This window comes from Diabrotica virgifera, chromosome 8, assembly GCF_917563875.1.
Source record: "Diabrotica virgifera virgifera chromosome 8, PGI_DIABVI_V3a".
Classification (NCBI taxonomy): domain Eukaryota; kingdom Metazoa; phylum Arthropoda; class Insecta; order Coleoptera; family Chrysomelidae; genus Diabrotica; species Diabrotica virgifera.
Genome location: NC_065450.1, coordinates 200,945,463 through 200,963,188, shown reverse-complemented (window position 1 = coordinate 200,963,188; position 17,726 = coordinate 200,945,463). Strand labels below are relative to the sequence as shown.

General features: G+C 32.5%; 1 protein-coding gene across 1 annotated transcript in view; it reads left to right on the top strand.

The window, feature by feature from the left end:
• Positions 1-16,662, top strand: part of LOC114328256 (nose resistant to fluoxetine protein 6-like) — a 142,069-nt gene extending 125,407 nt beyond the window's left edge. The window contains exons 11-12 of the mRNA XM_050659611.1: positions 14,858-15,000; positions 16,443-16,662. Coding sequence (XP_050515568.1) covers positions 14,858-15,000; positions 16,443-16,613 — 314 coding nt within the window. The 3' untranslated portion in view covers positions 16,614-16,662. The remainder of the gene's footprint in view (positions 1-14,857; positions 15,001-16,442) is intronic.
• Positions 16,663-17,726: the final 1,064 nt, after the last annotated feature.

Sequence of the window (17,726 nt, the reverse complement as noted above, 5' to 3'; positions counted from 1 at the left end):
ATACAGGGAGCTGAACTTATTACGATTTTCATAGAAAATTGGTTATAACTTTGTAAATACCCTGTACAACATAACAATCCTTTATATTTTTGTGTTAGTTAAGAAAAGAAGATTTAGACTATAAAATAAAATATAGGGTGTTCCATTTAAAAAAACAAGTTTGGTCTGCCACAATGTTATCGAACACCCTGTAACATTCTAACTAATTTTGTAATGTGAATCTCAAAGTTGTCTACAATTTTTGTTATTAACTTTTATTGCTATCTATTACCATAGCGGATCTATTGAGCTTTACCCCACTAATCAATCACCCTGTATATGTTTCCTCCAGTGGCTTAGGCAGACTTTTTAAATTACAGTGGAACTTGGCTATAGCGTTATTGAAGGGTCCAGTAAAAAAATGACGCTATATCAGAGTGACGTTATAAAAGAGGTAGCGAAAAATGAAAGTAGTACTTCCTTCTGGTACTACAGTTTTTCCATATTAAAAAATAAAAAGCTAATTAAAAACAAAACGAGCCGAACACAATTTCACGGTAGCGAAAATTTCTTAAGCAGACTTTTCTTAAACAGAAAAATTGACTGTTAAAATGGCACTGATAAATGAAAAATCATAGAACTGTCATCGTCACAACTGTACAAAGACGGGATAATCTTTCTCACAGTCTTAGAAGAAACAATGTCGCAAAGCCGGAAACGCATTGCTCTTTATTCTTCATAAAATAAAAGTCAGCCTACTCTAAAATTTTATGACGCTATAGACGAGGGTTACTTTATTTTTAGCCGATAAAACCGGGTTTTTAATAATGTTATCGAATAGTGTTTGACAGGACATATTAAAAATTGACGTTACAACCGAGATGACGTAACTACCGAGGCCGTAATATCCAAGTTCCACTGTATTAACAATTTAAGGCCAAAAATGCATCCTTTCACAACTTTCGCCTACCAGTAAAAGTAAAGCATTTTGAATGAATTTGGAGGTAAGTAATTTTGTAAAAAAAAGTGTTGTACTGTCCAGTTTCATTTCAGTGTTGCTATTCTCTCGGTAGCATCAGCTACTCCTGATCTTCGACTTAGCAACAGGTTTGGGATCTTTGTCTCAAGACCAAAGGTAATAAACCTCCAACTCATTCCTACAACCTCTATTGTTTTATTAGTATTTAGCAATGTAAAGAACATAATCTTTATTTGAAAGCGTACCTATCTCTTCTTGTTTGAGAATCAAAAACAAATTTACAGGAGAGTAAGTAATTTTACTTGTTGGTGGAAGTTTCATGTTAGGGGAAAAATTATGTATATAAATCTATTTATTGACCACAAAATAAAATAGTTTTTGTTAACTTACTTCTAAGTCTATTTACATTATTGTTTAGTTTCTCACCTTCATGGTACAACCTTATATTATAATAATGAAAATAAATCATCTTTATAAGATTAAATAAATGGTTATTTTGAAAATCATAATCAAACATATTACTTAGATATATTGAAGTGAACCACTGACTGAAGTAACCACATTAAGTGCTGGTGCGTTATCAGTAGCGAAGGGGTTAAACCAATTAATATGCCTTCGGATTATCCTAGTTGCTAAATAAAGGCCTTCCTTTTCTTGAATTTTTTAATTTTTCAAAATATTCCCATCTATTGGCTTTACTATTACCATCAAAAAAAATAAAGTACCCAAAGTATTGCAGATTAGCTTTAATATATGTGGAGGGTCAAATATTACATATTCTGGTTGATTTGTGACTGGATGTAAAAAACATACTTAATTAAGATTACTTAAGATAAATCAACTCCAAGATGATTGATTAGCCATATTTGATGCTCAACCATCAAATATTAAACTTGTGATTGTAACAGCAGCTGCAGCTTCATGCATTATTTTTAAACACATTTTTACCAGATTGTTTTTTTTTAATTCCTAATAAACCATTGGATGGATCAAACAAATTGCCAAAAGCATGGATTTCACAGAAATATAAAAAAGTAAATAGACCCGGAGTTAGCCGCAGTTTTAGTAATGTAAATCTAAAGGAATATAATATAACTGTGTGTATATGACAATAATATTGTTGTTTTTAGTATTTTCTTTACAAATTCATCGCATTTTCTCACCTTTTAAACCTTCCTTGGACTACTACAGATGTTTTAAAATCGAAATTAGCTAATTTGATTCAGTCACTCTGGAGCTGTTATAAAAAATATATAACAAAATAAAATTAAGTTTATTAAATGATTACATATCGAAACTGTACCGGACAGCATGCTTGACTTGGCGCATTAGGATTTTATAACATTAGATTTTCACTTTTGGAGTCTGTTGTTTTGTATGAGACTGTTTCTATTTTTGCTGGAAATTTTCTAGTTTTAACTAGCTTAATTAAATGGTTTGGAAAATCGAAAATGCTTGGATACAGCATCTTCTTTGAGCTGTGCTTTTTAAGTCCAACCACTAGTAATAAAGGTGAAATAAACCACTGTGAAATGTTTGGAGCACATTTCTTTGTTGGAAAACTCTTTGTTGGTTTAAAATTTTCAAGGTGCAGTGCTATAATCTATTTTTTGCAATGATGAATCGATAGGAAATCTAAAACAATTTATTTACTTACTCCTTCATTTTTCAATGTAATTATAATATGAAATTTATATAAGACTCATATACAGTAAAACCTCTGTTAACCGAAATAATTGGGGGGGGGGCGTTTCGGATAACAAGAATTTCGGTTAAAAATAACATTGATTTTTGTATTTTTCTTATATCACATTACATACTATTCTTGGGCACAGTTGGTATTAAAAAATACTATGAGGTGATTTCGCAATGTGTTGTATATTTAACTTTCTTTAGTTGTATGAAAGCAATGTTGAAGATGTTGATAAATTACCATCGAATTGTTTCCGTTTTGCGATAAAAATTTACTCTCTATTGACGAAATCTGCCGTTTCGGTTAAAAAGATTTCAGTTAACGGAGGTTTTACTGTAATATGTATCTATTTTAAACACTTTGGAAGGAAAGATTAAATTAATAGGTGCTAAATTTCTGGTAGGTTTTCCAAGTTTAATTTATGAATTTACTTACCCATGAAATGATATATCTGTCCCTGTTTTTTGTCACAGCATACAATAAGTTTTTATGGTCTAAACTAGTCTAAAGTCTAAGGTATAATAATTGATATGGGTTGATATTTATGATTTCACTAGCTAAAGATCAGGATTATCCTTGTTGAATCAATGAAGTAATCTCATTTTATAAAGGTGAAATTTATGTGATTTTAAAATCCGATGAATGTTAGATGCTGATTCATATATGTAAGGGATACACTAATAGTATTTGTCCATTTGTACATAACCAAACACCTCCACTTCAATTGCTTCATTTCACACTTGACATTCTACCTTGTGTTTTCTATTTGCCCCTTAGCTCTGCATATTTGAAGATTTACCTTTTTTCTTTTAAATTATCATACACATCCCTTGAAAATTTGAAATATATCACACACATCTTCCTTGTATTATAATGATGTATCTATCTCTTGAAGCTTTGAAAGGTTTCCGTAACATTATCATCATCACCTTATTGTAGAAAAATTTCTTCAACATCTTTTTTAACCCTTTGTGATTTTTAATAAAAACGGTAATTACCCTTCACTAATTGCTGAAACTGGATGTATAAGGCCATGAAAATGAAGAGATTTTTCTCTGGGATTAGTATTAGTTTTTAACAATGATGTTGGTGAAAAATTCGAGATGCGAGAATGAATTTCAATAGTGACTATTATTAATTATATTTTATTTGGACACAGCATTTTATCACATTTTCGATTCAAAAAAGAACAACAAAACAAACTGTAACTCTTTATTTAAAATTTAAATAAATAAACATTTATTATAAATAAATAAATATCAAACATCAAACCAATGACCAATGACACTAATGACAGTTGACAGTAAACCGACAAGTGTCTCGCTTGTCAATAATAATCGATTCGAATCGATGAATGTTTCGATAATCATTTTTAATTTTTACCATTTCGGACATTGTACAGTTTTGGAGGTACAATACAATGAATTGTACATGCTACAAGTGGACAATTTTTTCCGTACAATGCTGATTGTCCATATTTTGCTCGTAAATATATAATATAAAATGTCCAGTTGATGAGTTTGGGCTTTCGATGAAGTGGCTGTATACGATTTCATTACGATATGAAATGTTTTTCGATGAGTTGGGATTCGATGATTTGGGACACACCCTTTGAGAAAGAACAAACAAGTTCCCAAATATTAAAAATAAAACAAATGTTTCTTAGTTTTATGATAATCAGGCAGTAGGCAATCTTGCAAAAGAGCATTTTTTTGATCAGGCAAGTCTCGATTTAAAATTTACCTTGTATTAGAGACATTTTGCTCTAGTATTTCACGTTCAACCGTCAATAGGATCTTAAATTGTATATATTGTTAAAAACTCCGTGCAACTCAACTGTGTATTAATTTCGTGGCTTACTGCTCTAAGAATAATGGAAAAGAAAGTTAAGATGGCAACCTTCATATCTACACAAAGAGGTAAAAGAAAATTAGTTTACGAAGGTTTCTCCTATAATACAGTGAGAAAAGGTGCTGCTGGCAAAATTTATTGGCGATGCGATGAATCATTTACCAAATGTGGTGGTACTGTAACAACTGATGCTGCAAGTAATGTTCATCCAGGAAAACCACACAATCATGCTCCATCACCAACCCAAATTGCAGTTAAGGTTGTAACACATAGGATTAGAGAAGAAGCTGCATCCACCAGCTCTACAGCACAAGATGTAGTTAGCAGTGCCCTAGAAGGGATATCGGACGGAGTAAAGATACATCTCCCAAAGCTAAAAAATTTACGAAAATCAGTGAGCCGCCACCGTCAAAGAATTGGTACGATACCCAGTGCACTTCACTCCTTAACAGAAATAATTATTCCTGATGACCTAAGAAGAACCAAGACTTCAACACCTCAGGATTTTATTTTAAGTGACAGTGGAGTGGAAGATAAAAATCGTATAATTATATTTAGTTGTACTTTAGACCTCAAACGTTTAATCCAATGTCAAACATGGGTTGTCGATAGCACTTTTAGTGCTCCAAATCTGTGGTACCAATTATGGATTATACATGGGGTCTTTCACGGTACAACTATACCATTCATCTATGCATTGTTGCCAAACAAAAATGAAGATACTTTTGAGCGCAGTTTGAGCAATATTTTCCAGATAATTGATACCATTCGACCTGGTGTAAGACCTAATACAGTCATGATTGATTTTGAGATGGCACTTGTTAACACCTTCAGACGGCTAGTCCCTAATGTTAGAATTCATGGTTGTTTTTTTCATTTTTGTCAATCAATTTGGAGTAAAGTGCAGGAATTAGATTTGGTGGAAATGTACAAAGATGACGAATATTTTCAGATTATAATAAAATCATTTTGTGCTCTTTCGTTTGTGCCACCAGCAGAAGTTTCACATGCATTTGAACTACTGGGGAGCGAGTTAATTGAAAGCTTCGGAGAAGACGACAAATTCCATAATTTTATTGATTATTTTATTGCAACCTGGGTTGGGCGTACACGTCCACGAAGAAATCCACGTTTTGCAATTGACATGTGGAATTGCAATGATATTACCCTGGAAGAGTTACCCAGGACACCAAATTCTACAGAATCGTGGCATCACGCTTTTTCTAACATCTTTAGCCTTCACCATAACTATCCATATCGTGTGATAGAAAAATTGCTAAAGGAACAACTAAGACAAGATAAACTATGCACACAGTTAGAAGCAGCACAATCAACTGCACCACATTCAAAGAAAAAATGTATATCAAATGAAGAGCTCCTAAGTATTATAAGAGCTTATAACAATAGTAATATTAGTGACTTTTTGCAAATGTGTAGTCATTATATTATATTATAATGAATAAAGATTTATAACTAAATAATAGGCTACTAATTAGACACTATCTCTTACAACAAATCCCTTTGGTTGCAACTACAGTAAAACCTCTGTTAACCGAAACGGCCGAGTTTCAATAATTTCGTCAATAAAAACTAATTTTTTATCACAAAACAGAAACAATTTGATTTTAATTTGTCAACATTGCTATTATACAACTAAAGAACGCAATTAAATATACAACACATTAGGAAATCACCTCTTAGTATTTTTTAATACCAACTTTGACCAAGAATACTATGTAATTTGATACAAGAGAAATACAACATTACTATTCAGATGTTTCAAACTTAATAATGTAATAAATCAATGTGTATATAAAAGTATTATATTCACGTTAACGAAATAAATTTTATTTGACATGAAATGTACAAAATATTGTTAAAGATTTGTTTACTACGTAAGTTAATTATACCAGTTTATAAACTATAAACCAATGCTGTTGTGTTTATTTCTATTTGTACAGGGAATTGAACTTGTTACGATTTTCATTTTCATAGAAAATATGTTATAACTTTGGAAATACCCTATATAACATAATAAACCTTTATATTTTTGTGATGGGGAAGTTAAGAAGATTTCGAACATAAAATAAAATATAGGGTGTTCCATTTAAAAAAACAAGTTTGGTCTGCCACTATGGTATCGAACGCCCTGTAACATTTTAACTAATTTTGTAATATGAAGCTCAAAGTTTGCTACAATTTTTGTTATTAACTTTTATTGCTATCTATTACGGGTCTACTGAGCTTTATCACACTAATCAATCGCCCTATGTATCTTTTATCTTAATACTTCTGCTACCGTTAATCATGAATTTTTACCTCTTATCTTTTTCATACTGTTTTAAAATAATGTTAAACTCATTAAAAGAACTAAATAATTGTCCACATTCCATAGTTAATTAAAAAAAACACTAAACAAATAAAAAATAAGAAACTCTTTACTAATCAATATTAAAATGTGAACACAACGCGATTAGACAAATTCCAACACTCTGACACTCGCGACTCGCGGTATATACTTACCACAGCATACACGCGGCTCAAGTTAGCGTGTATGCAAAAAACCAGTATTAACACTGCACTAAATAGCGACGTCACTGAATTGATGACGTTTCGCGTGTACCTAACTTTTTTATTTGCGTACACGTTAGCGTGTACCTAGACACAGCGTATTTTTAACCGAAATTCTCTCCTCTCTCTCTCTCCCCCCAATTACTTCGGTTAACCGTTTAACGCACCGATTTATTTGCAAAAATACGTCACAAAATTATCTATTTATTTTATTACAGTAAAATAAACTACGATAACTAGATAATCTAAAGTAAAAAAACGCATATCTTATTGGAATTATCTTCTTCTTTTGCCCTTTAATTCGTACAATTTTGAACATAGGCTTCCCCCAGTTTCCCATATTGGAAAAATATAAAACAAATACCCTCATGCGCCCACCTGGGTTAACTCGGTTATGCGAAAATAGAAACGTATTTCAATACCGAGTTAACTCGGGTGAGTGCGTTAAGCGGTTAACGGAGGTTTTGCTGTATACACATTGAAATAATAAAGTAGAACCTATGATATAAGGCTACATAAAATTATACATAATGCTAACAAAAACAATACGTTGGTTAAGAGTGTTACCCTGCTAACTCCATTATTCACTTGGAATGATATTTGAGCGGATTATGAATCTATATACCTACCTTCATACACTATCCCACAAACCCAATGTAGTTTAGAAAAAGTTATTTATTATTAAGAGTATACTGGATTTGCCTCTATTACTTCCACTTTCTCTATGGTAAGCTGCGGTGCTTGTTTTTCTGATCGAACCTTTTCATCAAGACAACCCTGATTCTACTATATAGCCATGACAGTATTGTATTCTCATTTAAAGAGCGATGTGTGTGCAAGATAATTTTTTCATGTGGCGTAAGTACAGTTAACTACTGTACACAACAATGAACAAATCGTCGCCGTCGGTCTAATAAGCAAATTGCCTAAGTCACAAATTGAATATTTTACAGGAGAGACAAAAAACTTTGGAACAAAAGTAAAAAGAGAAAATTGCCTAACTCCCTGCAATACTTAATTAAACAAAATATTTACACGAACTTTCTACTTATTATACTAATATCCATATAGTCCATGTGGTGAGACCTCTCCCGTCTGAAGAACATGTCTAATTCGGTTTCTCTGCGGATTCATATATTCAAAAATGTCCCCTTTAAAGAAATCTGAAGGGTGCCGGACGGAATTTGTGGGCAGAAATTGTTTAAACAATTTTTTAAACAAATACATAAGATTATCACCTTTTATTGCTCCAAAAAATATATTTTTAAGTTTTTTGGGTCATTCTAAACAAGAAATGTACCTATCTTGCAATTTTTCTCAAAAATTGACAGTTTTCGAGTTATAGGCGATTTAAAATCTAAAAAATGCGAAAATACGCATTTTCGAGGCTTAAAGACTCGTATTTAAATTAGTATTTTTAAGGGTGCCAATAAATTGGATTAAAGTTTAAACATATTCCTTTTCAAGACTCCGAAGAGTGATCGGGTCTAGCTTAAATTTAGAACGTAGTTTTTTAATAATTGTTAATTATGCATGTCCATCTGATTTTTTGGCCGGTGCGGCGCGCTCTATTTCAAAAATCTTCTATTTTCCTCCGAAAAATATTTTTTCTAGATTCTTTGGGACATTCTAAAAAATAAGTTTCTTGACATTTTTCTCAAAAGTTACTAGTTTTAAAGTTATAAGCGATTTAAAATGAGAAAATGTGTTTTTGTCATTTTTCGGATTTTAAATCGCTTATCACTTTAAAACTATTAATTTTTGAGAAAAATGTCAAGAAACTTATTTTATTTAGAATGTCCCAAAGAATCTAGAAAACATATTTTTCGGAGCAAAATAGGAGATTTTTGAAAATAGTGCACGCCGCACCGGCGAAAAAACCGGATGGACACGCATAATTAACAATAAAAAAACTACGGTCTAAATTGAAGTTAGACCCGATCACTCTTCGGAATCTTGAAAAGGAATGTTTAAACTTTAATCAAAGTTATTGACACCCTCAAAAATACTAATTAAAATATGAGTTTTTAAGCCTCGAAAATGCGTATTTTCGCATTTTTTAGATTTTATATCGCCTATAACTCGAAAACTGTCAATTTTTGAGAAAAATCAAAAGATACCTTTCTTGTTTAGAATGACCCAAAAAAACCCAAACATATATTTTTTGGAGTAATAAAAGGTGATCTTATGTATTTGTTTAAAAAAACTGTTTAAACAATTTCTGCCCAAAAATTCCGTCCGGCACCCTTCAGATTGTTTAAAGGGGACATTTTTTTGAATATGAATCCGCAGAGAAACCGAATTAGAAATGTTTTTCAGACGGGAGCGGTCTCACCACATGGACTAATAATAATAATAATCAAAATATATTTATTTACTTACATTTTCTAACGTTTTCAATAAAAACAACTTCAGAAACACTGACATAGGCAATATTCGTATGAATGGAAAAGAACGTTTGGACTTCAGCAAATATATTAATGGCGCCTGTGGGAAATGTCAGGCGGTAGCTTTTACCGTCTACTACTAAATGATACCAAAAAACAATTTTCGTAAAAAATGGACTTAGGCAATTTGCTTATTAGACAGACGAAATGGAATTCAGCACAAATGTTGTTCCCAAGTCTCAATATAGGTGCTTCATGTGATTTACAGACCAGTTGAATAGCTTTCCAGACAGTACAATTCAACTCCTCCACTTGACCATTTTCTTGAGGATTATAAGCAGTAGTAATGACTGAGCCTGCATACACGGAACCATAATATATATTATTAAATAGTAATAATAAGCGATATGAGATATAAATAGTACATATAGTTCCCCGTGCGTGACAAGCTTTAATAACTGTGCTGTTTCATATTTAGCTTCAAATATCTCGAAAACTAATGACTTTATCGTTACCAATAAAGAGTGTATTATTTACGTAGAAAGTATTGGAGAATCTAAATATGGCACTAAAATAGTAATTCCTCCAGTGACGTAGAATTTGAGAAGGGTCAACCATTCACCACCCCCTGTAGTACGCCTCTGGTAGTAGCTAGAAACGTTTGTTTATCATAATTTAGTAGGGTGTCTAGTAGTCGCACGTTCTGCCAAGTATGAAAAGAATACGTTGAATAGTTTTAAAATTCTGAGCAAAAATAGTTTTTAAATAAAACACCCTGTAACTCAGTAAGGAACCACATTTTATTTAAGGTACTATAGTACACTTTAGAAGACCAAAATAATTATATTTTTCATGATTTTTTTTCTCAGAACCTTTATTAGAAATTAACATATAACTTTTTACATATTAATATCTAACTCTTAGAGAGTACAAAAAATATATCTTTTTTCATTTATGCACGTACACTAATATTGTAGAGGGCGCAAAAATCGAGGCCTCGAAAAATGATGGCGGACAGTTAATCTCAGGATTGAGATATCTGAAACAAAAAAATCGTACTGCATTCGAAAAAGGAAGGTTTATTATGTGACAATTTACCACAATTTAACCAAAAAATAAAAAATAAATATTTTTTAACCCTGAAAAACTGAAGAAAAACGGGCGATTTTTTCACAAAAATTTTTCAAATTTCCGTAAAATCTTTTTTTTGCGCAATTTTTCACTAACGGTGGTAAATTGTCACGTAAGAAACCTTCCTTTTTCAAATGCCGTACGATTTTTTTGTTTCAGAGATCCCAATCCTGAGATTAACTGTCTGCCATCGGAACTACTTTTTTTCGATGCCTCAACTTTGGCGCCCTCTACAATATTAGTGAACGTGCATGAATGAAAAAACATCTATTTTTTGTATTCTCTAAGAGTTAGACATTAATATGTAAGAAGTTTTATGTTCATTTCCAATAAAGGTTCTGAGAAAAAAATCTTGAAAACATGCTTATTTTTGGTCTTCTAAAGTGTACTAGTACCTTAAGTGTTTTAGGTTAAATCTTCGTATTTTGTGCTTTCTCCAGTTACTATATGGACAATTATTAATGAAACACCCTGTATAGATATTCGTTCCTTACTGGTATTTATACCCATTCCTTCGCACCTTTTTTTCCACGGTTTCAGGGTTTTTTCCAGGAATATTTTGAACAGGGTAGGAGATATGGAGCAGCTCTGTAGTAGCCCCCCTTGTCCCTTTGTCGTCCTAAATGGACTGTATATTCTATTGCCCATTTTGATAGCTACTTTGTTGTTCTTGGGTGCTTTTATTAATATTCGTAAAACACAAAAATTAACAACTATTAAAAAAATCTCGATATACAGGGTGTTTGGTAAAGAATGGGCCATAGCTTAACTTTACATTCCTGAGGTTAAAATAGGTCGATTTAAGCCAACTTACCTTAGTACAAAAGTTGATAATAACCGAAATACAGGGTGACAAAGTTAAACTTTTATTTTATTTATTTTTGAATATTTCCTGACAGGCATGCAACAACAACACAAAATTTGGTAAGTGGTGCTGGTACTATACACCCTACTAAATTATCTTAAACAAACGTTTCTGGCTACTACCAGAGGCGTACGACGGGGGAACGTGAATGGTTGACCCTTCCCAAATTCTACGCCACTGGCGGAATTGCTATTTTAGTGCAATTTTTTTATTCTCCAATACTTTCTATGTAATGAAGGATACACAGACGAAATAATGAATATGCAAAGAGACAGTACGGAAGATATAGCACCATCCCTAAATGAAGTTGAAATTATTATTAAGAATCTAAAAAACTATAAATGTCCTGGAAGTGATTCTATAACAGCGGAAATGTTAAAATATGGAGGAGCGCAGCTGACAGACAAAATACACAAATTACTAAAAAACATATGGGAAAAGGAAGAACTACCAATGGAGTGGAAGCAAGCAGTGATATGTCCTCTTTATAAAAAGGGGGACAAAGCAGAATGTCAAAATTATAGGGGCGTGGCACTATTAAATGTAATATATAAGATATTAGCAGTCCACATCAAAAACAAGCTAGCAAGAAGTCTTAACAATAGCATAGGTGAATACCAGTGTGGCTTTAGAAAAGGAAGAAGTACTATAGACAACATCTTTACTTTAATAGAAATACAAGCTGAGAGCTATGAATATAATAAACCAACAATGGCACTCTTCTTAGATTTTAAGCAAGCTTTTGATAGAATAAAAAGAAAAGAAATATATAAAGCGTTAAAAAATCTAGAAGTTTCACCAAAAATAATAAGAATGATAAAGCTTACACTTACGAAAACAGAAAATAAAGTAAAAGTAAATAACAAACTAACAGAAAATTTCGAAGTGCAAGAAGGAGTACGACAAGGGGATCCGTTGTCATCACTGCTATTTAATGTAGTATTGGAAATAATAATAAAAGAGGCTAATATTAACAGATCAGGACATATATATCACAAAAAACATCAATGTTTGGCATTCGCGGATGATGTAGTAATTCTATCCAGAAGCAAGGAACAATTAAAAGAGGTAGTAGAACGACTAGAAAAGGCAGCTCGAGAAAAAGGACTTTATATAAATGAAACAAAAACTAAGTATATGGAATGGACCGACAAAAAATTTGAACAAGGGCAATATTTAATGATAACAACGAATGAAGGAACAATGTATAAATTTGAAAAGGTAGACAGATTTGAATATTTAGGGACCTTATTTTCTAGTAAACCAAACATCCGGGATGAAATACACAAAAGACTAATGTCAGGGAATCGTTGCATGTATGCACTCAATAGAATACTCAGAAGCAAAAGTATATCCAAAGCAGCTAAATTAAGAACGTATAAAACTGTGATACGACCAATAGTTACGTATGCCTCAGAAACTTGGACTATGACAAAAACCGAGCAATCAATGTTACAAGTATGGGAAAGAAAAATACTTAGAAGGATATTTGGGGGAAAAATAATTAACAATCAGTGGACACGAAGAACAAACAAGGAATTAGAAGAATTGTATAAGGAGCCTAATATAATTGCAGTTGTAAGATCACAAAGACTTAGATGGTTAGGACATGTCCAAAGAATGGCCCAAGTTAGAATGCCTAAAATCATGTTAAGCGCTACAATAGGTGGTAAAAAGAGAAAAGGAAGACCTAGGACCAGATGGAGCCATGAAGTTAATGATGACCTGAAGTATCTCAATGCAACCAATTGGAAAGAAAAAGCGAAGAACAAGCAAGAATGGAGGAAGATTGTAAACCAAGCCATGAGCCTGCTTGGCTCGAAGTGCTAATGTATATATATACTTTCTATGTAAAAAACATACTCTTCATTCGTAACGATAAAGCCATTAGTTTTCGAGATATTTGAAGCTAAAAACGAAGGAGCATAATCATTAATTAAAATAAGTGTGCCTTTTCATTTTTAACTTCAAATATCTCGAAAACTAATTACTTTATCGTTACGAATGAAGAGTATGTTATTTGCATAGAAAGTATTGGAGAATATAAAAATATTGCTAAAATAGCAGTTTCATCCGTGGCGTAGAATTTGGAAAGGGTCAACCATTCACTTTTCCCTGTCGTACGCCTGTGGTATTAACGACAAACGATTTTTAACATAATTTAGTAGGGTGTACAGTACCTACACTTTCTGTTAAGTACCATAAGGATATGTCAAATAGTTTTATAGTACCGGACACACATAGTTCTTAAAGTTTTAAATAAAGAATAAATTATTTAAAAAAAGAATACTTTAAAATAATTTGACATATCCGTGTGATACTTGGCAGAAAGTGAAGGCACTGTACACCCTACTAAATTATGTTAATTAATCGTTTCTGGCTACTACCAGAGGCGTACTACAGGGGAAAGTGAATGGTTGACCCTTCCCAAATTCTACGCCACTGATGAAACTGCTATTTTAGCATAATTTTTAGATTCCCCAATACTTTCTATTCAAATAATATACCCTTCATTCGTAACGATAAAGTCATTAGTTTTCGAGATACAGTACAACCTGCCATATCCGGACGGTTCTGCGCCGTCCGGATCTACCGAAATTAAACCCAGAAAAGCAGTCCTGCTGTTGGACAACGCATCCTCTCATGCCGACCCAAAAGAACTAAAAGATGGAGAAATAATGTATTATAGAATCTATAAAACGTGTCTATCGACGAAAGTTATTGACGGCGTTGATTACTGGAATGTATGAAGGAGAAAACGTTTCAGAGACTATAAAAGAAGTGGTGTTGATATCCGGATTTTTTCATATCCGGATCGGTCTGTCGCCACATCGATCCGGATATGGCAGGTTTGACTGTATTTGAAGTTAAAAATGAAAAGGCACACTTATTTTGATTAATGTATTATGCTCCTTCGTTTTTAGCTTCAAATATCTCGAAAACTAATGGCTTTATCGTTACGAATGAAGAGTATGTTTTTTACATAGAAAGTATTGGAGAATAAAAAAATTGCACTAAAATAGCAATTCCGCCAGTGGCGTAGAATTTGGGAAGGGTCAACCATTCAGGTACCCCCGTCGTACGCCTCTGGTAGTAGCCAGAAACGTTTGTTTAACATAAGTTATTAGGGTGTACAGTACCAGCAACACTTAACAAATTTCGTGTTGTTGTCCCATGCCTGTCAGGAAATATTCAAAAATAAATAAAATAAAAGTTTAACTTTGACACCCTGTATTTCGGTTATTATTAACTTTTGTACTAACGTAAGTTAGCTTAAATCGACCTATTTGAACCTAAGGAATCTATGGTTAAGCTATGGCCCATTCTTTACCAAACACCCTGTATATGAAGTAATATGACTATAGAACCTCGGTATCTTATGTTTTTTTTTATTTTTTTAGCCTACATCAACAAATTCTTATCCCACAAATTCTTTATACCAGCCAGTCGACTTACATACTGTGCATACTTAGCTAACGGATTGGTGGAGATATATAGCTCAGGGGTAAATCGGCAAGCGATGTATATGAGCATATTTGAATTGGTAAGTATTTTTTTAGTCGGTCAGACGGCTCAGTTGGCTGAGGCGCAGTCGATCGACAAGTTTAGTGGATTTGCGATCGAGGGGCCCCAGCCCGGTCATTTGAAATTAATAATAAGGCCAACGTCGTAGTATAAAATTCGATAGAATCTACGACTTGGTCTGGAATAAACTGGCGTCTGATCGGCCTATGGAGGAGCGGTACGGCAAGGGATAAGGGCTTGCGGCTTGGTGATACTCCTCCATAGATCCCTACCGATGGGCGTTGACGCCTAATAACGTTGTACAGGGTGTCTGCGTAACTTGGAACCATATGGGAAACTATTTTAATATCAATTTTACGAAAAAAAGTCATTCTTTATAAAGTGCTCTGAATAGTCTAAAATCTAAGATACAATCATCAGATATCAAATTTTGTCAACAGTATACGAGGTATGTCAAAAAATATGAATTTCGCTCAAGAGCAAACTGCCTTTATATTTCAAAATATCAAAAAATGTTATGATGAATAGTTATTTGTAATTAAAAACCATATTCAAATATGCAATAACAGCCTTCTACTTGAAAAAAAAAATTTCTGAAATTTTCCTAAGTTACTGATTCCGAACATTTTTTATTTATTAGACATGTAATAACTCTTTTATTCATAATTTTACAAAAAAAAGTTATTCTTCATAAAAATCTGTGCATGGTCTAAACCTCAAGATGCAACCATCAGTTATCTAAGTTTGTTAATTTTATACCAGGTGTGTCAAATAATATGAATTTAGAAATTCTTTCTAAATTTTTCGACCACGTCACCGCCCGGCGCCCTGTGGATATGTTATAAGGACCTCGTTTTGAGTAGGTTTCTGCAAAAAAATGGAATCGGAATAAATGTTATTGTGAAATATTTCATATATGTAAATAGTGAAATATTTCACTAACGGGGGCGACGATAAATCCTGGACTATAGCGCTAATTGTTAATAACAGCTTTCTAATAAAATAATGACAAAATCTCTTCAGGACCTTGAAGAAGGGATTTGAAACTTGATTTGGTGACTTTTTGAATTTCATAATAATAATGTTTAATCGAGTTATTAAGCCTTAAAAATGGCCATTTTCGCATTTTTCAAATTTTTAACCGCATATAACTCGACAACAATCAATTTTAGAAAAAAAATGACAAGAGACCTTTTTTGCTCAGAATAAGCCAATTTATCTAAAAAAATTTTGTTCGAAATGAAAAAATTCTTTTTGTGAATTTGTTTAAAAAAATTGTTTAAACAATTTTTCGACCACGGCACCGCCCGGAACCCTGTGGATATGTTATAAGGACCTCTTTTTGAGTAAGTTTGTGCAAAAAAATCAAATCGGAATAATTTCGCTAGCGGGGGCGACGATACTGTCCGGTCTATAGTGACTTCTTAATTTTGTAAATTTTTAAATTCATTGTTTTTTTAGGCATCAAAAGTGTTGGGCCACATAGTGCTAACATTTACATTGGCATTTGTTCTGTGCATTATTTTCGAGTCGCCAATCCATGGCATGGAGAAGATTTTACTGAAGAAAATCGATGTGAAGAGACCGAAACCAAAGCATCCTGAAAGATTACCAAATGGAGACTTTCAATAGCGACAATTAGTTGTAGTAATTTATTTTTTAATAAAAAAATTGTGTGGTACCTCTTTTTATATATTAACACACCTGCTATTAAAATTGTCTATAAAATATGAAGATGATTTATAAATCAGAAATTTTTATCTAAAAAAAAGGTCTATGGAAGCTTCAAAATCTCGTTTAATTAAGTTGGATCGAATAAGATACAAAGCCTTAATGTTAGTCCTCGGAGCCCTCAAATCTACTCCTATACCAGCTCTTTTGGCAGAATGTAACGAGCCACTTCTACATTTAAGACCTCTATTTTTGGCAAAAAAATGTATTCTTAAATGCCAGTTTAATCATCAAAACAGCTTTTTACAAAAAATATCTTGTCTCTATTGAAAATCTAACAAACAGATGATGAGCAAATAAAACTCTCTTCTTTTCGAAAAATTATATTTCGAAAAATATACAGGATGTCCCGAAAAGATTGGTCATAAATTATACCACATATTCTGGGGTCAAATAATAGGTTGATTGAACCTCACTTAATATATACAATAGTGCACACAAAAAAGTTACAGCCCTTTGAAGTTACAAAATGAAAATCGATTTTTTTTATATATCGAAAAGTCTTAGAGACTTTTTAATGAAAATTAACATGTAGCATTTTTATGGCAGCAACCCCCCCCCCCAAGCTTTTGTGTACGTTCCAATTAAATTATTATTGTGGCACCATTAGTATTTTTAAAACTTTTTTGCCTCTTAGTACTTTTTCGATAAGCCAGTGTTTATCGACATATTTTGAATATTTGTCGAATCCACCACATATTTTTTGCATATGGTTAAGTATGATTATAGAGACCTGGTAATAATTATGAAAATTTATTTATAATTTACATTTTTAGGTATATTTTGAAAAAGAAGCCACATCTTGATAGAAGGTGACTTGTCAAAAAAAGACTAAGAGGCAAAAAAGTTTTAAAAACACTGTGTTTAACTAATGTGGTACCACAATAATAGTTTAATTGGAATGTACACAAACATTTGGAGAGTTTAAAGGAACAAAACCCCCATAAAATTTGTATGTAAATTGTATATTAAAAAAGAAACCGCATCTCGATAAAAACTGGCTTATCGAAAAAA